General features: G+C 43.4%; 1 protein-coding gene across 1 annotated transcript in view; it reads right to left on the bottom strand.

Moving 5' to 3' along the window:
• DGKH (diacylglycerol kinase eta) overlaps nucleotides 1–22,168 on the bottom strand; it is a 183,008-nt gene that overhangs the window by 6,615 nt on the left and 154,225 nt on the right. The window contains exons 22-29 of the mRNA XM_038761763.1: nucleotides 19,374–19,481; nucleotides 15,358–15,471; nucleotides 12,958–13,092; nucleotides 10,215–10,381; nucleotides 9,704–9,809; nucleotides 3,592–3,684; nucleotides 1,776–1,895; nucleotides 709–817 (exon numbers count right to left, since the gene is read on the bottom strand). Of these exons, the coding sequence (XP_038617691.1) occupies nucleotides 709–817; nucleotides 1,776–1,895; nucleotides 3,592–3,684; nucleotides 9,704–9,809; nucleotides 10,215–10,381; nucleotides 12,958–13,092; nucleotides 15,358–15,471; nucleotides 19,374–19,481 (952 nt within the window). The remainder of the gene's footprint in view (nucleotides 1–708; nucleotides 818–1,775; nucleotides 1,896–3,591; nucleotides 3,685–9,703; nucleotides 9,810–10,214; nucleotides 10,382–12,957; nucleotides 13,093–15,357; nucleotides 15,472–19,373; nucleotides 19,482–22,168) is intronic.

Raw genomic sequence — 22,168 nt, 5'->3', positions numbered from 1 at the left:
TTAATTGAAGTTGCAAGAGCGATGTTAAATCGACTCAATGGGCCATTAAAAGGCTCTGTTAGACATGTTCTCCAAGACTAATTTGAGCGATATTATTGCTTAACATTGCAGGATCATTTTCTTGTCCATTTTTAATCCCACAGTGATTAACCTCAAATTAAGTTGGGTTTGAAAATTAATTTCTAGGCGGCAGCTTTATGAACTTAATTCAAATAAGTGGTTAATTTGTTTATTCTTGGAAGGCAGCAGAGTTAGTGGTTTTCCCAGCCAATACAGCCAGCTGCAGGATATACTTCAGCCCTACTGAGTCAGTACGTTCAATCCTCAAGCACGGACAGAAAGCGAATGGCAAAGAAACAGCAGATAGGACCGTTAACTGAGAGTGGGCAATATAAAGAACTTTGTGGGCCTGATTTTTTTGAGAGAAGAAAGGGAAACCTAGGCCTCTGTAGGCAAATAGAGGTTAAAGAAGCAGGTGAAAGCTTTTACAGTCCATTTAAGAGCAAACTAGCAAACTGAGTCCTCACCTGACAAAAGACACTCAACAATCAGTCATTTTTGTTACCTTGGTCAGCTGTTGAAGAGGATAAAGTAGCATCCAAGCACAGAAACTTTGTTCTACCACCACACTGAAGGAGTCTGGATGTGACATTAATCGGGCTTTTCTCAAGACACCACGGATTTTTCTTGACAACGTGAAACACCTACCAGGTTGAGGGCTGGATTTATGCTTCGGAACTTTTTCCTTTTTAAACTTTGGCACAATGCGGAACACTGTACTTCGGTTGTTTCTTTTCACGTATTCCAGAGGAGGATCCTGTTTGAAACGAAGTTTCAAAAGAACTAACTTAAAATTCTAGAGAGAACAAACTCTGTGGTAAATAGAGCATGGACATATTTCACCAGCGTCCAAGGTATTTATTGAGCACTTACTGTGAATGGAGCACTGTACTAAGGACTGGGGTGGGTACAATACCACAGAGTTGGCAGACAGGTTCCCTGCCCACAATGAATTTAAGGGAGTATGGAGTCCCTTAAGTTTCAATTTATGGCCTGAAACTAAATTCTCCCAAATGTCACTTGGTTGTAAAGGCATTTTCTAGGACACACATGTAACATCTTCCCTGAAAATGTATTTATTGAGCGCTTACTGTGTGCACAGCACTGTAACTAAGCGCTTGGGAAGTACAATTCGGCAACAGATAGAGACAATCCCTACCCAACAACAGGCTCAACGGTCTAGAAGAGTGAGATGGACAACAAAACAAAACCAGTAGACAGGTATCAGTGTGGGTGGGTGGGAAAACGTGGGTGTGATGTGAACCATCATATGGTGGAGAATGTTTTCCTTGGACTTGGATGCAATTTGTTAGTTTCCTGTTCCAGAGCCAGGTCTGAACAATGACGGAATCCTTAAAGTTACAATGGTGGATTACTTCCCGGCCCCTTTCCTTCCCCTAGGGACTTTCTTAAGGAAGCAGCATGGCCTAGTGGGTACAGCGCAGGGCTGGGACGCAGAAGGTCAAGGATTCTCAACCACTCTTTAATATCATTTAAGCAGAGGGCAGGGGGAAGTAGAATAATCTAGAAATGTGCCAAGGAGAAGACTGTGAAAAAATCTGGATTACCCACTTTCCTGAACAGGAATTTTATCGGTCTTCAACTCACAGAATAAAGTTTACATAAAAAAATCCAGCGCTTAGAACAGTGCTCTGCACATAGTAAGCGCTCAATAAATGCCATTATTATTATAAAAGAAATTCAATTGGAAATACCTCATCGTCATTGGGCTGTAGAACATAATAAAGCCATGGAATCTCCGTTAGTTTCTGCAGTTCCAACTCCACGCTGTGTAAGGCAGTAGATACCAGCTCTTCATGGGGAGAGTCCAACTGCTGTTTAGCAAAATTATTCTGTTATCAACAATATTTCAACAAAGAACCATGTAAACGACTGCAGTCACGGTTGAAAATTATTCGCTCCACCTTCCTTTGTCTGGTTACCAGTAAAGAATACTTTGGAAAAAGCCTGGTCTTTTAAGGATTTCCTAGAAATGTGCAGATTTTTTGTAACCACAAACCACTTTCCTTCCATTCCTGCCTCTCAATGATGTTTACATTAGTTTCCTCAGTTGTAAAATGGGGATTAAATATCTGTTCCCCTCCTATTTAAAAGATGAGCCCCTTGTGGGGCTGAGATTAACTTGTAACCACCTCAGCTCTTAAAACAGTGACTGACACATAGTAAGCGCTTAACAAATGCAATAACAATGATAATAATAATATCACACGCTGCACAGGTCACAATCTATTCCCTCTGGCACAGCTGCTATGGCCATTTTAGCTAGCTAATGCCTTCAGGCAGATAAAGCTCTGTAATTGATTTATTTATATTAATGCTTGTCTCCCCCTCTAGACTGCAAGCTCACTGTAGGCAGGGAATATGTCTATTGTTATGTTGAACTCTCCTAAGCCCTTAGCACAGTGTTCTGCACACAGTAAGCGCTCAATAAATATGACTGACTAAAGAAATTCAGAAGAACTTGGGAAAAGTCATCCATTGTCCGGTGGGACAATTCTAAGCTAACTCTGACGTATAATAATAATTGTAATGAAAATCGGGGTATTTGTTACGTGCTTACTATATGCCAGGCACTGTACTGAGCACTGGGGTGGACACAGGCAAATCGGGTTGGACACAGTCCCTGTCCCACGTGAGGCTCACAGTCTCAATCCCCATTTTACAGAGGTGGTAACCGAGGCACAGAAAAGTGAAGTGACTTGCCCAAGGTCACACGGCAGATAAGTGGTGGAGCCAGATTAGAACCCATGACCTTCTGATTCCCAAGCTCATGCTCTATCCACTATGCCACGCTGCTCCTCTAAATACAGTAGGCACCTATCATACAGGAACCCATCCATTCCTTGGGGTGACAATCTTAGGTCCAACAGCCAATAAAGAGTCTGGGAGTTGGCAAAATTAAGTATATATCTGCTTGCCTAGGTCTCTCAAAGGAAAATATTTGTATATATATGTATATGTTTGTACATATTTATTACTGTATTTATTTATTTATTTATTTTACTTGTACATATCTTTTCTATTTATTTTATTTTGTTAGTACGATTGGTTTTGTTCTCTGTCTCCCCTTTTAGACTGTGAGCCCACTGTTGGGTAGGGACTGTCTCTATATGTTGCCAATTTGTACTTCCCAAGCGCTTAGTACAGTGCTCTGCACACAGTAAGCGCTCAATAAATACGATTGATGATGATGATGATGAAAATGCATCAATACAGAAATCCAGATACGACCTCCGGGGACTAGCTGGAGGAAACCTATCGGCATGAAGTGTCCACCACGACCCACTGGCTCCTCCAGGAACGGGGACAATTGGCAGGGGGATTAAGGAAAAGGGAATGACAAGAAGAAGGAATTCTGCTACTGACAACTCTTCTTGAAACAAGGATGGGGTTGCCTGGATGATCTCCTTGAAGTTTGTGGTACTTATTTAGAGAGCCATGGTGAAATGCTCGCGGAATTAATTCTTCCATCCCTCAACCAATATGAAAAATGACTTTCTATCTACTTACCAAAGGAATCCTTCCGACTAGTAAAGACTCTGTTTCATTATGGAGAGCCTTCACATTGACAGCTATTTCAATGGCAGTGTTTCTGGTAAGACTCTGGAAAAAAAAGGGTAAACGCTGAGGTAATATATGAAACCACGATTTACCTTTGGATGAATAATACCTAGAATTTTAATGTCTGGAATGGAATCGGTTCTGAGAATGGTCTGTTTCACCCGCAAGAATTACATTTTCATCAAAGATACGAAGGCCATCTTTCCCCACCTTGAGCACATCCCTCTTTTATCTTCCCATACCAGCTGCAAAACCCAGAGCTCCTTACAGAGCAACTAGCCAGGAAAATAAATAAAATGGAGAGGGAAAAGTGGGTCAGATCGCAACTAGACAATGTCTGATCCACTCCTAACTCCAAGAATGTGGTCTGGTTCTTATTTTTACGGTGACTGAAAACCTCTTCTTGGTGCATCTCTTTCTAGGCCCTTCAACCAGGAATGTACAGAGTATGGGAGACCAAAGGGGATCGGATATGGACTGCCTGTTGGATACTGTAAAGGAGTGAAATGGAAAAGAATAGAAGAGCTGCACGCTCTACTCCACACAATCCAGGAGACTAAGGAAGGAGCCCCTCTTTTCTAGCCAAACCACTGAAGGGACATAGACACTGGAGTAAAAGCACAAATATAGAGACGGGTAGTAGTAGCGAAGCAGCATGGTCTAGTGGAAAGAGCTCAGGCCTGGCAGTCGAGGACCTGGTTTCTAATCCCAGCTCTGTCACTTACCTACTGTGTGGCCTTGGTCAAGTCTGGGCCTCAGTTACCTCATCTGTGAAATGGGGACAAGATTGTGCCTGGTCCAGAGTAAGTACTTCACAAATACCCCAGTTATTAGTCGCTCCCCTTACTTGCTGTGCCTTCCTGCTTCTACCTGTGCTGGAATGCCTGATTGAGTAAGCACTTAACAAATACCACAGTTATTATTTGAAACCACACCTAGGTACCTACTAGAGACCTCAAACCATTAGTCCGGTGGATGTGTGCATCACACTCAACAATGGTGCACAAAACAGATGAGGGCAAGGTTGGGTTTGCTACCGAGCAGCCCCGCGGAAAGATGCCGCCACAGACATAAGCCTGCACCTGATTCCCAATTACCTGTCTTGAAACAACTGTGTTGTTGGCCAAAGGACACGGGGCAAGAGAGTGGAGGTGGCTCTGTGTAAACCATCACCACTTACTGGAAAAACTGCCAGTCAATCATATTTATTGTGCACTTACTATGTGCAGAGCACTGTACTAAGCACTGGGGAAAGTACGATACAACAATACAACAGCTTCTTTGCCCACAATGAGCTCCCAGTCTACCTGGGGGGGACATTCATTCACTCAATTGTATTAATTGAGCGCTTACTGTGTGCAGAGCACTGTACTAAGCACTTGGGAAGTACAAAAGACAGACATTAATAGAAATAAATTAATTACAGGTATGTACATAAGTGCTGTGGGGTGGGAGGGAGCGATAACTCTGCACACAGTAAGCGCTCAATAAATACGATTGATTGATTGACAATAATAATAATAATGATATTTGTTAAGCACTTACTATGTGCCAAGCACTGTTCTAAGCACTGGAGCACTGTTCTAAGCGCTGGGATGAACGAAGGGAGCAAGTCAGGGTGACACGGGAGGGAGAGGAAGATGAGGAAAGGAAGGCTTCGTCAGGAAAGGCCATTTGGAGGAGATGTGCCCTCAACGAGGCTTTGGAGGTGGGGAGAATAACTGTCAGATTTGAGGAGGGAGGGGGCTCCAGGCCAGAGGCAGGACGGGGGCGAGAGGTCAGAAGCAAGAAAGGTGAGATGGAGGTACAGGGAGAAGGTTAGCGTTAGAAGAGCCAAGTGTGCAGGCTGGGTGGTAGTTGGAGAGTAGCGAGGTGAGATAGCGGGGGGCAAGGGGACTGAGTACTTTAAAGCTAATGGTGAGGAGTTTCTGTCTGCACAACTCAAATGCCAGTTCTACTGTTGGAGGGATAGCTCAAGTCTTATTCTTTCCGCCCTTCTCGCCTGCCACAGCCCAGCCCGCACCTGCCGCTCCTCTGCCGCCGCTAATCTCCTCACCGTGCCTCGTTCTCGTCTCATTCTCCCCCAGGCCTGGAATGCCCTCCCTCTGCCCATCCGCCAAGCTAGCTCTCTTCCACCCTTCAAGGCCCTACTGAGAGCTCACCACCTCCAGGAGGCCTTCCCAGACTGAGCCCCTTCCTTCCTCTCCCCCTCGCCCCCCTCCCCATCCCCCCATCTTACCTCCTTCCCTTCCCCACAGCACCTGTATATATGTATATATGGTTGTACATATTTATTACTCTATTTATTTATTTATTTATTTATTTTACTTGTACATTTCTATCCTATTTATTTTATTTTGTTGGTATGTTTGGTTCTGTTCTCTGTCTCCCCCTTTTAGACTGTGAGCCCACTGTTGGGTAGGGACTGTCTCTCTATGTTGCCAACTTGTACTTCCCAAGCGCTTAGTACAGTGCTCTGCACACAGTAAGCGCTCAATAAATATGATTGATTGATCTGCCAAACTAGCAAACTTCCCCCTTCAAAGCCCTACTGAAAGCTCACCTCCTCCAGGAGGCCTTCCCAGATTGAGCCCCCCGTCCTCTGCTCCTCTTTCCGTCCCTATTGCCCTAACTCCCTCCCTCTGCTCCACCCCCCTCCCCGCCCCACAGCACTTGTGTATATAATAATAATAATAATAATGGTGATGGTATTTATTAAGCACTTACTATGTGCAAAGCACTGTTCTAAGCGCTGGGGGGATACAAGGTCATCAGGTTGTCCCACAGGGGGCTCACAGTCTTAATCCCCATTTTACAGATGAGGTAACTGAGGCACAGAGAAGTTAAGTGACTTGCCCAAAGTCACACAGCTGACAATTGGCAGAGCCGGGATTTGAACCCCTGACCTCTGACTCCAAAGCCCGTGCTCTTTCCACTGAGCCATGCTGCTTCCCAATATATATGGACATATTTATTATTCTATTTATTTTATTTAATGATATGTATACGTCTATAATTCTATTTATTTATATTGATGCGATTGATGCCTGTTTACTTGTTTTGATGTCTGCCTCCCCACTTCGAAACTGTGAGGCCGTTGTTGGGCAGGGATTGTCTCTACCTGTTGCTGAATTGTACTTTCCAAGCGTTTAACACAGTGCTCTGCACACAGTAAACGCTCAATAAACAAATACGATTGAACAAATTCTCTCAATCGTCCTCTCTGAGGAGGCAGTTGGGGATGGGCTATCACAGGGCAGCAGGGGAAACCCAAGGAGTACGGTGCTTTGCACACAGCGTGCAATATGATTGAATGAATGAATGATGTACATGTCATGATGTACATGTACATGATGTACATGTGTGACTTTCGGCAAGTCACTTAACTTCTCTGTGCCTCAGTTACCTCGTCTGTAAAATGGGGATTAAGACTGTGAGCCACCCGTGGGACAACCTGATCACCTTGTAGCCTCCCCAGCGATTAGAACAGTGCACTGCACATAGTAAGCGCTTAATAAATGCCATTATTATTATTATTATTATGTCAGAGTAGTCATGCAAGGTGGACTGACCAACATATGACATACTCCAAGATCACGCTGACTATACAGCCATTGCAATGAAAAGTGAAACAATAAGGCCCTGGAGAATGAAGACGTGGATAAGGAGCCCCTTCCTTTCTCTCCCCCTCGTCCCCCTCTCCATCCCCCCATCTTACCTCCTTCCCTTCCCCACAGCACCTGTATATATGTATATATGGTTGTACATATTTATTACTCTATTTATTTATTTATTTTACTTGTACATTTCTATCCTATTTATTTTATTTTGTTGGTACGTTTGGTTCTGTTCTCTGTCTCCCCCTTTTAGACTGTGAGCCCACTGTTGGGTAGGGACTGTCTCTATGTGTTGCCAATTTGTACTTCCCAAGCACTTAGTACAGTGCTCTGCACATAGTAAGCGCTCAATAAATACGATTGATTGATTGATTGATAAGGAGCGCTATGGGAATATTACAACAGTGCTGCTAAAACGGGAATTGCCCACCACAATCCTCAATATCAACAACAAATGTGGATTTCTTCAGAGAAGCAGTGTGGCCTAATGGAAAGAGCACCGGCCTTGACGCTCCGCTCACCTCAACTTCCCTGCTCTGTGTGGAACGTGTGAAGGCAGCAGACCACAGCACAATACCCAAGCGGCTGCTGTAGGGTTGAGATGAAACTGGGGGACCAAAAGCAAGGTGGATGGAGGAAATGATTTAAATTTGCAGTAAAACCAAGCCCCAGTCAATTCTGCCTCTGGGCTGAAAGTTGGAGCCAAATGCCACGGACAGATTGGCACGGCACGCTGCGGTCAGGAAAGGAGAGACTCTAATGGAGCAGAAATTTTGCAAGGATCACAAGGGAGAAGCAGCGTGGCTCAGTGGGAAGAGCCCGGGCTTTGGAGTCCGAGGTCATGGGTTCGAATCCCAGCTCCGCCACATGTCTGCTGTGTGACCTTGGGCAAGGCACTTCACTTCTCTGAGCCTGTTACCTCATCTGTAAAATGAGGATTGAGACTGTGAGCCCCACGTGGGGCAACTTGATCCCACTGTATCCCCCCAGCGCTTAGAACAGTGCTTTGCACATAGTAAGCGCTTAACAAATGCCATCATTATTATTATTATGAGATGAGGAAGCAGGACTGAAACAGGATCTGGGCGGCCAACAGCAAACATGACAGGACAACCTTGGTGTCTGCATGATGTGGGGGGGTCTGGGTTCTTCGTTGTCTTTCTCAGCTAAACACACACACAGAGACACAACACCCCCCCGCCCCCGAACACACATACCCAATAAGTAAATTTCAGCCAGTGAAAGTCTTAAAACACAAAGGACACTTCTTTCTCTGACTCTGTTCCTCCCTCTCTCCCTCCCGTCGATTCTGGGCAGAAATCAAGTCAATTCATAAAAATTCACTCTTCCGCAGTTTCCCCCTTTCTGCAACACAGTGTCACCCTCTGAAGACATACGCAGATGACCAGTCATTCTGATTATACATTCCACATATTGGAAAAATCCTCTAAATGAAAAGTAATCTCGATTTCAAAATTCAATTATAATAACAAGCTAATTTAAAACTGTACATCATCATCATCATCATCAATCGTATTTATTGAGCGCTTACTACGTGCAGAGCACTGTACTAAGCGCTTGGGAAGTACAAGTTGGCAACATATAGAGACAGTCCCTACCCACTGAAAACTGGTTCTAAGCTTCATATTGAAATGCCCAGTTGATTAGACGTAGGGTGTTTTACAGGAAGGGATACAAAAAGAGAAAGGAATGAGAGAAGAGAAGAAAAGAAAGCACTGTTCTAAGCTTCATATTGAAATGCTCAGTTGATTATGCCTAGGGTTTTATAAAAGAAGGGGTAAAAAAAGTAAAGAGAAAGGAAATAATGAAAATTGTGGCATTTGTTAAGCACTTACTTTGTGCCGGGCACTGTATTAAGCGCTGGGGTGGATACAACCAAATCAGGTTGGACACAGTCCCTGTCCCACGTAGGGCTCAACAGTCTCAATCCCCATTTTACAGATGAGGGAACTGGGGCACAGAGAAGGGAAGTGACTTGCTCAAGGCCACACAGCAGACACGTGGTGGAGCCGGCATTAGAACCCCTGACCTTCTGTCTCTCAGGCCCGGGCTCTGTCCACAACTCACGGGAGGAGAGAAGGAAGCAGGAGCGAGAAGAGGAGGAGAGGTGAAAAGAGGCAGGAAAATTGGAAGAACGACGGAGGCAGTGGAGTTGGGCAGGGGAAGGTAGAAATGAAAGACCCAAGAACACAGAACAGAAACCTGACATGAGAAAATCGAGGTGGGGGAGAGGGAAAGGAGGAAAATGATAATTTAATTACAAGAAAATCAGTCTCCATTATCTATTGCATATTCCTCCTTTGGGCCATAATGAAACAGCATTTCATTGCACACTATTGAAGTCACACACACTCGGGTACCCCTCAACTGAACAGAAATAGTATTTTTTTTTTAACATGAAGATCCAATTGTTACTTCCTTACCTCGGGAAACCTTGGATTGGCCTTGTTCATTGCATGGGAACAGGCATTGACAGCATGAGCAAGCTCCTGTTCCAACAAGCTGTGGATCTTTGCTGCTTCACAGATCCTGGGAAAAAAAAAAAAGAGTGTGGTTTTAGCTCGAAAGAAAAGTATTAAAACATTTGGAAAGTCAAATTTTCCCCACATTATTGGCAGCCTGCAAAAAGCTATCTCCTGACATCTTATGGTGTACCTCTTAATCTGTTTAGATTGCCAAAGCACACTTGTTGCAATCCTCGTTCCGTCATCAGGGCCGTTTGATTTATGACAATCATTACATTTTATTGAATGTGAATACGTTTTGATGCCCGGTTTTGACTGATTAATTGCCTATCAAACAGCTGGCGGTGGAGGACGTGTTTGACAGAATCGCCACCAAGCCTCCCAAAATGACCGTTCTGACTTTCCATGCAAAACGCCCAGCCACGTGTGACATTGGGGAGACAGTGCAAGCCGAGCGATTCTCCTATACCTAGTGATGAGTTCTTCCGCAGCCTGTGAACACAACTGCATCTGTGACACCTCTTCTTCTGTTGCCAAATCAACGGCCTGTTGCGGGTATAAATGGGGTCGGAGGGCTGGCTTGCAAGTATCATACTTCTGTTTATCTTCCCAAGACTTCAGGGTGTTCTCAAACGCCTACACAAAATTAATATAGAGTGAGTGGTTACCTGCAGTCCTTATCCCAAAGATCCAATCGATCAATCAATCTTTCAACGGTACTTATTTAGTATTTACTTTTTACAGAGCAACGTACTCGGCGCTTGAGAAGGTACAATCTGACAAGAGTTGCTAGACATGATCCCTGCCCCAAGGAGTTTGCAGTCTACAGGAGGAGACGGATGTTAAACTAAATTACAGATAGGGGAAATGGTAGAATATAGGATATACAGTCTACAGGAGGAGACAGATGTTAAACTTAATTACAGATAGGGGAAATAGTGGATATGTACAAAGGTGCTGTGGGGCTGGGGTGAATATGCTAGTGTTTAAGGGGTACACAAAATCCAGATTTTAATATCATTCATTAATCCTGTAGTAGGTGGAGAGATTTTTTTATGGAATGATTTTTATGGTTGTACATATTTATTACTCTATTTATTTATTTATTTATCTTACTTGTACATTTCTATCCTATTTATTTTATTTTGTTGGTATGTTTGGTTCTGTTCTCTGTCTCCCCCTTTTAGACTGTGAGCCCACTGTTGGGTAGGGACTGTCTCTATGTGTTGCCAATTTGTACTTCCCAAGCGCTTAGTACAGTGCTCTGCACATAGTAAGCGCTCAATAAATACGATTGATTGATTGATTGATTGATTCCCCCATTCTATTGCAGAATCAAATATGATTTAATGTCTCTGGAATCACTCTTGAAGCACTAAACATAGAATACCAAATTTTAAAAAATCAGCCAAAGGTTTAGTTCCTTAATGTCACATATAATATGAGCTGTGATAGCACCAGATTTTAATATCATTCATTAATCCTGTAGTAGGTGGAGAGATTTTTTTTTCCAAAATAACTGTGTGATAGCCGACGGCTATCCAGGAAATGAATATAATGATTTTTTCCCCATTCTATTGAAGAATCAAATATGATTTAATGTCTCTGGAATCACTCTTGAAGCACTAAACATAGAATACCAAATTTTAAAAAATCAGCCAAAGGTTTAGTTCCTTAATGTCACATATAATATGAGCTGTGATAGCACCAGATTTTAATATCATTCATTAATCCTGTAGTAGGTGGTGAGATTTTTTTTTTCCAAAATAACTGTGTGATAGTCGACGGCTATCCAGGAAATGAATATAATGATTTTTTTCCCCCATTCTATTGCAGAATCAAATATGATTTAATGTCTCTGGAATCACTCTTGAAGCACTAAACGTAGTTAGAATACCAATTTTTTAAAAATCAGCCAAAGGTTTAGTTTCTTAATGTCACATATAATATCAGCTGTGATAGCACCAGATTTTAATATCATTCATTAATCCTGTAGTAGGTGGAGAGATTTTTTTTTCCAAAATAACTGTGTGATAGTCGATGGCTATCCAGGAAATGAATATAATGATTTTTTCCCCCATTCTATTGCAGAATCAAATATGATTTAATGTCTCTGGAATCACTCTTGAAGCACTAAATGTAGTTAGAATACCAAATTTTAAAAAATCAGCCAAAGGTTTAGTTCCTTAATGTCACATATAATATGAGCTGTGATAGCACCAGATTTTAATATCATTCATTAATCCTGTAGTAGGTGGAGAGATTTTTTTTTTCCCAAAATAGCTGTGTGATAGTCGATGGCTATCCAGGAAATGAATATAATGATTTTTTCCCCATTCTATTCAAGAATCAAATACGACAATGTCTCTGGAATCACTCTTGAAGCACTAAACATAGTTAGAATACTAAATTTTTAAAAATCAGCCAAAGGTTTAGTTCCTTAATGTCACATATAATATGAGCTGTGATAGCACCAGATTTTAATATCATTCATTAATCCTGTAGTAGGTGGAGAGATTTTTTTTTTCCAAAATAACTGTGTGATAGTCGATGGCTATCCAGGAAATGAATATAATGATTTTTTCCCCCATTCTATTGCAGAATCAAATATGATTTAATGTCTCTGGAATCACTCTTGAAGCATTAAACACAGAATACCAAATTTTAAAAAATCAGCCAAAGGTTTAGTTCCTTAATGTCACACATAATATGAGCTGTGATAGCACCAACTGTCCGGTTTGGTACTTTAACAGAGAAGCAACATGGCCTAGTGGATAGAGCCAGGGCCTAGGAATAAGAAGGACCTGGGTTCTAATCCCAGCTCTGCCACTTGACTGCTATGTGACCTTGGGCAAGTCCTTTCCCGTCTCTGGGCCTCAGTTATTCATCTGCAAAATGGGGATTAAGACTGTGAGCCCCATGTGGGACAGGGCTTGGGTCCAACCCGATTTGGTTGTATCCACCCCAGCGCTTAGAACAGTGCCTGGCACATAGTAAGCCCTTAACAAATACCACAATTATTATTATTAAAAAAATTAGTTATACGGTTTGTTCCTATCGACCAAATACCATTGGAATCCTAATTATTATGGCTGATCCTAACCTTCTGGTTCAATTTTTCCCCTGACTGAAGTTTTTTTTTGTTTTATCAAATAAAATTGCTGCCTTTCAAACCAAACATAGGTGGCAAGAGGTTCCTGCTATATACATACCCTGTCTCTCGTTAGCATCTGGGCTCGGTTTTTGTGTACAATTTTAATGATCCCTGGGGGTTGGATCCAGGCCTCTCCGTCGACTTGTACCGGAACCCCTTCGTCTCCAAGAATGGTGATCTTTACTGACCGACACTGAAATACAACACTCGTGGTCTTTTCCAGCACGCTACATTTATGAAAATTACAGTCTGCCTGCACCACATTGCCCCATGGGGATAATGACTTTTAGCCAGAGGGGTCTGGAAGAAAACGCTGTTGCGCTTCAGTCATTACTGAAGAGAAGCAGCGTGGCTCAGCGGAAAGAGCCCGGGCTTTGGAGTCAGAGGTCATGGGTTCAAATCCCGGCTCCGCCAATTGTCAGCTGTGTGACTTTGGGCAAGTCACTTCACTTCTCTGGGCCTCAGTTCCCTCATCCGTAAAACGGGGATTAAGACTGTGAGCCCCCCGTGGGGCAACCTGATCACCTTGTAACCTCCCCAGCGCTTAGAACAGTGCTTTGCACATAGTAAGCGCATAATAAATGCCATTATTATTATTATTGACCATGGCTGGCTAGAAGCTGACAATTCAGAGTCAATATTTCATTAAATAATCTATTACAGAGTCTAGGCCAGAGGTCGGGAAGTATTTTTTGTGCAGAAGAGCCGGACTAAATGAAAGCTTGGAGCAGTTGGTGCAAAAAAAAAAAAAAAAAAGACAGACTATCTATGGTCCCCAGCGTTTTGAACAGTGCTTTGCACATAGTAAGCGCAGAATAAATGCCATTATTATTATTATTATTGACCATGGCTGGCTAGAAGCTGACAATTCAGAGTCAATATTTCATTAAATAATCTATTACAGAGTCTAGGCCAGAGGTCGGGAAGTATTTTTTGTGCAGAAGAGCCGGACTAAATGAAAGCTTGGAGCAGTTGGTGCAAAAATAAAAAAGACAGACTATCTATGGTCTCCACCCCACCACGCTCTATGTGACATGTAATGTCATTACTTCAGAGAAGGGGGAAGGAGAAGGAGAGAAGGAGGAAGGGGAAAAGAGAGAAGGAGAAGGCAGGAAGGGAAAGAAGAAAGGGTGTGCAAAGAAGATAGTGTGCAAAGCACTGTGGTAAGCGCTTGGGAGAGTACCATAACATTAAACTGACACATTCCCTGCCCGCAAGGAGCTTACAGTGTAGAGGGGGAGACAGACATTGATATCAGTAAAGAAATTACAGATATGTGCAGAGTGTTGTGGGGCTGGGAGGGGGATGAGCTCAGCCATGCCCTGGTGCTTACCCTTCCCATAGCTGCTATTAGTGCATGCAAAGGAGAAGTAGTGTTGCCTAGTGGGTAGCGCACAGGCCTGGGATTTGGAAAAATCTATGTTCTAATCCCCAGCTCTGGTGATTTTTTATGGTATTTGGCACTTACTATGCGCCAGATCTAGGTTCTAATCCCCAGCTCTGGCGCTTTTTTATGGTATTTGGCACTTACTATGTGCCGGGCAGTGTATTAAGATCTGGGGTAGATATAGGCTAATCGGATTGGTCCCAGTCTCTGTCCCACATGGGGCTCACAGTCTTAAACCTCATTTTCCAAAGGAGGTCACTGAAGCCCAGAGAAGTGAAGTGACTTGCCCCAGGTCACACAGCAGACAAGAGACGGGTTGGAATGAGAACCCAAGTCCTTCTGACACCCAGGCCTGTGCTCTTTTCACTAGGCTACGCTGCCACTTGTCTAATGTGTGACCTTGGGCACTGTGCGCAGAGCACTGCACTAAGCGCTGGGGAGAGTACAATACAACGGGGTTGACAGGCACATTCCCTGCCCACAGCGAGCTAGCAGTCGAGAGGGGGAGATGGACATTAATATAAGTAAATGTAAGTCCCCCTTTTAGACTGTGAGCCCACTGTTGGGTAGGGACTGTCTCTATATGTTGCCAACTTGTACTTCCCAGTAAGTGCTCAATAAATACGATTGATCGATTGATAAATAAGTTACAGATACGTACATGATGCTGTGGGGCTAAGGGTGGGTGTGATGAATAAAGGGAGCATGTCAGGGCGACGCAGGAGGGAGTGGGAAAAGGGGAAAAGGAGACTTAGGGAAGGCCTCTTGGAGGAGATATGCCTTCAATAAAGCTTTAAAGGTGAGGAGAGAGTAACTGTCTGTCGGATAGAAAGAGGGAGGGTGTTCCAGAGGCAAGATGTGGGCGAAAGGTCGGTGACATCAAGGTACGGTGAGTAGGCTGGTTTTACAGGAGCCAAGTGTGCGGGCTGGGTTGAAATAGGAGAGAAGCGAGGTGTGGAAGAAGGGGGCAAGGTGATAGATTCCCCATCCCTGCCTGACACAAATGACTTTCCTCCAGAGCCGAACTGAAGGCCTGCAGATTGTAGGACTCCCCCGCCAAGGGGGACGTACCTGAGCTATTCGGTGATGCTGTAGTTTAATGACTCTTGAGACTGCCATCTGCATGCTCCCAAAAACCGCAACGACCTCCAAAATCTTGTCATCGAACGATGGGGCACCGAATATCTGAAGAGAAAAGACATGTATGAGATTCAGACGAAGCACTGCACTTCAGACCTCCCACACAATTCACTGTTGATGGAGCAGAATGCTTGTAACGAAAACATTCTGCAAAATTACAGGATAAGGGGGAAAAGGATGAACATGAGAAAAAATAAAATAGCAGGAACCAAAGCCCTTGTTATCATAAACAGAAAAAAAAACTGTCACCTAATGAAAGAAAAAACTAACCACGTTGAAATTCAAAAATGGTCTGCGAAAAATGATCCAAACAAGTGAAACTTACACCTGCCCCCCCAAAAACCTGCTTAAAAACTATTTGGCAGATATCCAATTTATTTTAAAATGTTTCACTCTGGTACGAAATAGCCCTCAAAATATTTCTTATTTTCACTAAAGGTGTACTGAAACTACACAAATGACATCCTGGGGCATTCTGAAAATCCCACAAGCACATACATGTTTTATTAATTACAGGCCAATAAAGTTGGCCATAATTTCTACATTCATTTCAAGTATTCCAAAAGGCTGGGTTCTTTCAGGGATAATTCATGTAGTGAGGAAAAATATGTAACTGTAGTTGACTGAGTGGAAGACTATTTAGAGAATACAGAAAATAATTATCAATGGACAATTTGATTTTTACCAAGCAATGGTATTTATTGAGTGCAGAGCACTGTACTAAATGCTTGGGAAAATGCAATACAATGGATCCCTGTCCACTTATTATCATCCACTTTAGACTTCAAATTTAGGGCGGCATACATTTTCACCTCCTTTCTAAATCACACATCCAATACTTCGATGGGAGAAAAATCACATATACTCAATCCTCCCTTTGGCCTAAATTACCTCTGCATTCATATACTGCAGATCGGCCCTCTACCCACACTCAAAGTCCTATGAAAACCACATCTCCAAGAAACCTCTCCTAAGCCCTCATTTCCCCTCCTCCCTTCTATGTCATCATCATCAATCATCAATCGTATTTATTGAGCGCTTACTGTGTGCAGAGCACTGTACTAAGCACTTGAGAGTGGGATGCAGAAAAGGACTGTCCCCTATATGCTGGAAACGCATTTGATATTGCCCACACCCTCAGCCCCACTGCACTTCTGAACATATCCATAATTGATTTTAACGACTGTCTCTCCCCTCCTAGAATGTAAGTTCCTGTTGTCAACCAACTCGGTTGTATTGTGCTTTCCCAAGTGCTTAGGACAGTGCTCTGCACACTGTAAGTGCTCAAAAAAATACCACTGACTGATTGAGAAGCAGCATGGCTCAGTGGGAAGAGCCCGGGCTTTGGAGTCAGAGGTCATGGGTTCAAATCCCAGCTCTGCCAAATGTCAGCTGTGTGACTTTGGGCAAGTCATGTAACTTCTCTGGGCCTCAGTTACCTCATCTGTAAAATGGGGATTAAGACTGTGAGCCCCCCATGGGACAACCTGATCACCTTGTCACCTCCCCAACACTTAGAACAGTGCTTTGCATTCATTCATTCATCCAATCGTATTTATTAAGCGCTTACTATGTGCAAAGCACTGTACTAAGTGCTTGGGAAGTACAATTTTGCACATAGTAAGCGCTTAATAAATGCCATTATTGAGTATACAAACCCATCCACAATTTCCAGCGCTTACGCACTTATCTATACCCATGTTTTTATGCCCATTTCCTTCCCTTTAGGCAGTGTGGTCTTGTGGCCAGTGAATGGGCCTGGGGGGTCTCATGACCTACTCATTCAATCAATCGTATCTATTGAGCGCTTACTATGTGCAAAGCACTGTACTAAGCGCTTAACCCGGGTTCGAGTCCCTTTTCTGCCACTGGATTGTTCCGTGACCTCGGGTAAGTCGATTCACCTCTCTGGATCTCAGTTTCTTCCTCTGTAAAATGGGGATACTACAGACTGTGATCCCTGTGTGGGACTATATCTGCTTTCTTCCCCTTGTATCTACCCAGTGCTTAGCACAGAGTAAGTGCTTAATATATGCCATAATAATAATAATAATGATAATCAGATCCCTATGGGCAAGTAGCAGGTGACTTCTCTGTTTTGTTCTTTCCAATCGCTGAACACAGTCGGTGAGGATGTGGTGAAAAACTACCATTACTGCTGCTGCTACTGCTAGTACCACTACTATTCATTCATTCAATTGTATTTATTAAGCGCTTACTATGTGCAAAGCACTGTACTAAGCGCTTGGGAAGTACAATTAAGCAACAAATAGACAATCCCTGCCCACAGTGGGCTCACAGTCTAGAAGGGGGGAGACAGACATCAGAACAAGTAAACAGGCATCGGTAGCATCATTATAAATAAATAGAATTATGCACAACACTAATAAATATAAATAGAATTATAATTATAAATATGTACATAGATATACAAGTGCTGTGTGGTAAATATGTACATAGATATACAAGTGCTGTGTGGCAGGGAGGGCGGGAAAAGCAAAGACAGTAGGTCAGGGCAATGTTGGGGGGAATAGAGGAAAAGGGTGGCTGAGTCTGGGAATCAATCAATCAATCAATCGTATTTATTGAGCACTTACTGTGTGCACAGCACTGTACTAAGCGCTTGGGAAGTACAAGTGGGAAGGCCTCCTGGAGGAGGTGAGCTTTCAGGACTGCTACTACTGCTGTTGCTGCTACTACTACTACTAGTACAGAAGCAGTGGATAAATTGACTTGCGTTCTCAGGAGTAAGATTTAAATGCACTTTTAACTGGAATTTTTTAAGGGTCAAAAATCGTTAGAAAACCCTATTAAATTGTTTTTTTTTTTGAAACGATTTATGAGGAACAGTTGTAGATGTCAATTGTTCAAAATTTTTCTACTTTTAAAAACGGAATATTTCCAGGTCAGAAGAGTTGTTGAATCCACTTAGACGTAATATGCATTCCCATTACAGATGCCTTCAGTCAGATATATGTTGCCAACTTGTACTTCCCAAGCGCTTAGTACAGTGCTGTGCACACAGTAAGCGCTCAATAGATACAATTGAATGAATGAATGAATGAATGTATGAAAGAGTCTGGGCTTTGGAGTCAGAGGTCACGGGTTCAAATCCCAGCTCCTCCAACTGTCAGCTGTTTGACTCTGAGCAAGTCACTTAACTTCTCTGTGCCTCAGTTACCTCATCTGGAAAATGGGGATGAAGACTGTGAGCCCCCCAGGGGACAACCTGATCACCTTGTAACCTCCCCAGCGCTTAGAACAGTGCTTTGCACATAGTAAGCGCTTAATAAATGCCATCATCATTATTATTATTACTATTATTATTACTACTGTCCATGAGTACAGGCTATTCCACAATCAGAATGCAGGTTCAAACACAGGGACTGGTCCTTTGTGGGTCAAATCCAAGGACCAATCCTTTTTTTATTTTTTTAATGGTATTAGTTACGCTCTTATTATGTGCCAGACACTGTTCTAAGCACTAGGGTAGATACTAAGTACTCAGGTTGGATACAGAGTCCCATCGTACAGATGAGGGAATGGAGGCACAGAGAAGTGAAGCGACTCGCCCAAGGTCACAGAGCAGACAAGTGACGGAGACAGGATTAGAGCCCAGGTGCTTTTGGCTCCTAGGCCTCTGCTTTAACCACTAGGCAACACTGCTTCTCAAGCTGCCATAACGCTTATTCAGGCAATGTTGGGAGGAGCTTTCAGTCTAGAGTGGAGGTGAAAGGGCAGAGGAAAAGAAGCGTTTCAAAAAAGGTGGTTTTGGCAAATTGTCTAGATGGAGAGAGCACTGTAAAGTAACTCCTGGCATCAAAATTCAATAGCACATACGTGAAAGAACGCTAAAAAAAGAACGTCTTAGTGGAGGGTGGTTGCATTAAAATTCACTGAAAAGCAACACAATGAGAGCGTGTCAAATGTTCACGGATGCTACTTACATCATCTTCTTTAGTTCCACCCCAGAAATTAGTTCCGCCAGCGTAACTTGGGATGTTTAGCACAGCTATGCCTTGTAGGCTGGGGAGGGGAATATACTGCCCGTCACACTGAAATATAAAAAAGCCACAGATAATGTGTAAGATGGTTTCTAAGATAATTCCAAATACGGATGAAGACTGGGAATGCGGCACCACTGTTGCCAGCCATCTTGTGAGGCTTTTCTTAGAGAGTCATCCCTGCTAAAATTTTCCAAGTTAAAAAAGCACACAAAAGTGGCAAATAAGTGTGGGGTTGAGGAGGGAGTGAAATGTCAATCTCTTGCTCAGAACCACCTACCCCTTCCTAGCCAGCAGACCACTGGCAAAGAACAGTGCTTTGCACATAGTAAGCGCTTAATAAATGCCATTATTATTATTATTATTATTATTACCACAACTCTCCCCATCTTCAAAGCCTCACATCTTCTCCAGAAAGCCTTCCCTGGCTAATCTCTCATCTCCCCACCCTATTTTTTCCCCTGCTGCCAATTTTGGCACTTGACCCTAAGCAAGTAGTCCCTCATCCCACCCACTTGCTTGCATATTGTTGAACTCTGTTGATTATCTTAGTGTCTATCTCCCTTTCTAGATTATAAGCTCCTTGAAGGCAAGGATTGTTTCTTCAGATGGTTGTGCACTCTCTGATAGTCTCTGAGGCGAGGAATGCGTTGGTGCTAAATTACATGTTTTTACCCATTCTAAAAAGCCCAGTACATTATGGAGAGAATGAAGCCAAAAGGACCGATTTCTCTAATCAAATTAATTAGGAAAATAATAGCCCTCTCCATCCTCTGGCTGACTCGTCTCTCTGACCACCAGGCTCTCGGGCTGGGGCCAGCCTGGTATGGGGGTCAGAAGATGAGACGATGTGAGGTGACTGGATGTCACCTCCTCCAAGAAGCCTTCCCTGACTAAACCCTCCTTTCCTCTTCTCCCACTCCCTTCTGCGTCACCCTGACTTGCTCCCTTCCTTCATCCTCCCTCCCATCCCCACAGCACATACATATATATCTGTCATTTATTTATTTATTTAAGTATATTAATGTCTGTCTCCTCCTCTAGACTGTGAGCTCGTAATGGGCAGGGACTGTGTCTGTACGCTTTTGTATTGAACTCTCCAAAGCACTTGGTACAGTGCTTAGGAAGCGCTCAATAAATCCGATCGAATGAACAAATGAACGTGGATTGAACATTTTTTAGAAAAATAATCCGTGCAGCAGAGTGAAGTAGGGACTGGAGTGAGGAGAGACAGGAGCTCACGGAGGTCGGCAAGGAGGCGGATACAGTAATGATAATAATAATAATGATGGTATTTGTTAAGCGCTTACGATGGGCCACTGTTCTAAGCACTGGGGTAGATACAAGGTAATCAGGTTGTCCCACGTGGGGCTCACAATCTCCATTTTACAGATGAGGCAACTGAGGCACAGAGAAGTTAAGTGGCTTGCCCAAGTTCACACAGCAGACAAGTGGTGGAGCTGGGATTAGAACCCACGTCCTCTGATTCCCAAGCCTGGGCTCTTGCCACTAAACCACGCTGCAGTAGACAAGGTGTCACAGCATAAATGCTTGGATCCGCACGGTAGCAGTTTGGACGGAGGGGAAAGGGTGGATTTTAGCAATGTTGTGAGGATAGAACCGACAGGAGTTCGTGACAGACTGAAATTTGTATTAAATGAGAGATCAGCTGAGGATATTTCCATGGTTCTGGGCTGATAGTGCTACTGTCTACAGCAATGGGAAAGACAGGGGAAGGACACGGTTTGGGTTGGAGGATGAGTTCTGTTTTGGGCATGTTAAGTTTGAGGTGTTGGTGAGACATCCAACTAGAAATGTCCTGAAAGCAGGAGGAAGTAAGAAATTCCAGAAAAAGAGAGGGATCAGGGCTGGAGATTTTGATTTGGGAATCAATCATATTTACTGAGCGCTTACCTTGTGCAGGGCACCGTACTAAGTACTTGGGAGAATAGCATACAGCAATAATGATAATAATAATAATGATGGCATTTATTAAGCACTTACTATGTGCAAAGCATAGTAACGAGGTGAGGTAGAGAGGACAAGGTGAATGAGTGCTTTAAAGCTGCTGGTAAGGAGTTTCTGATGGGCAGGGATTGTCTCCCTTTATTGCTGTATTGTACTTTCCCAAGCGCTTAGTACAGTGCTCTGCATACAGTAAGCACTCAATAAATACAACTGAATGAATGAATGCGGAGGTGGACGGGCAACCACTGGAGGTTCTTGAGGAGTGGGGAAGCATGGACTGAATGTTTTCGTAGAAAAATGATCCAGGCAGCAAAGTATGGACCGGAGTGAGGGGAAACAGGAGACAAGAAGGTCAGCAAGGAGGCTGATGCAGTAATCAAGGCAGGATAGGATACGTGCTTGGATTAAATTGGTAGCATTTTGGATGGAGAGAAAAGGGCAGGTTTTAGCAATATTGTGAAGGTTGTGAATATTGTGAAGGTGGAACCGACAGGATTTAGTGACACTGACTGTGTGGGTTGAATGAGAGAGAGGAGTTAAGGATAATGCCAAGTTTACAGGCTTGTGAGTCAGTAAGGATGGGAAAATCAAGGGGAGGTCAGGGTTTGGTGGGACGATAACGAGTTCTGTTTTGGGGGAGGACGGCCATGTAGAGATGTCTTGAAGGCGGGAGGAAATGCGAGACCACAGAGAGGGAGGGATGTAAATTTGGGAATCATCCGTATAGAGATGGTAATTGAAGTCACGGGAGCGAATGAGTTCTCCAAGGG

This window comes from Tachyglossus aculeatus, chromosome 20 (assembly GCF_015852505.1).
Source record: "Tachyglossus aculeatus isolate mTacAcu1 chromosome 20, mTacAcu1.pri, whole genome shotgun sequence".
Lineage (NCBI taxonomy): Eukaryota > Metazoa > Chordata > Mammalia > Monotremata > Tachyglossidae > Tachyglossus > Tachyglossus aculeatus.
This window is presented reverse-complemented; position numbering and strand designations above follow the sequence as displayed.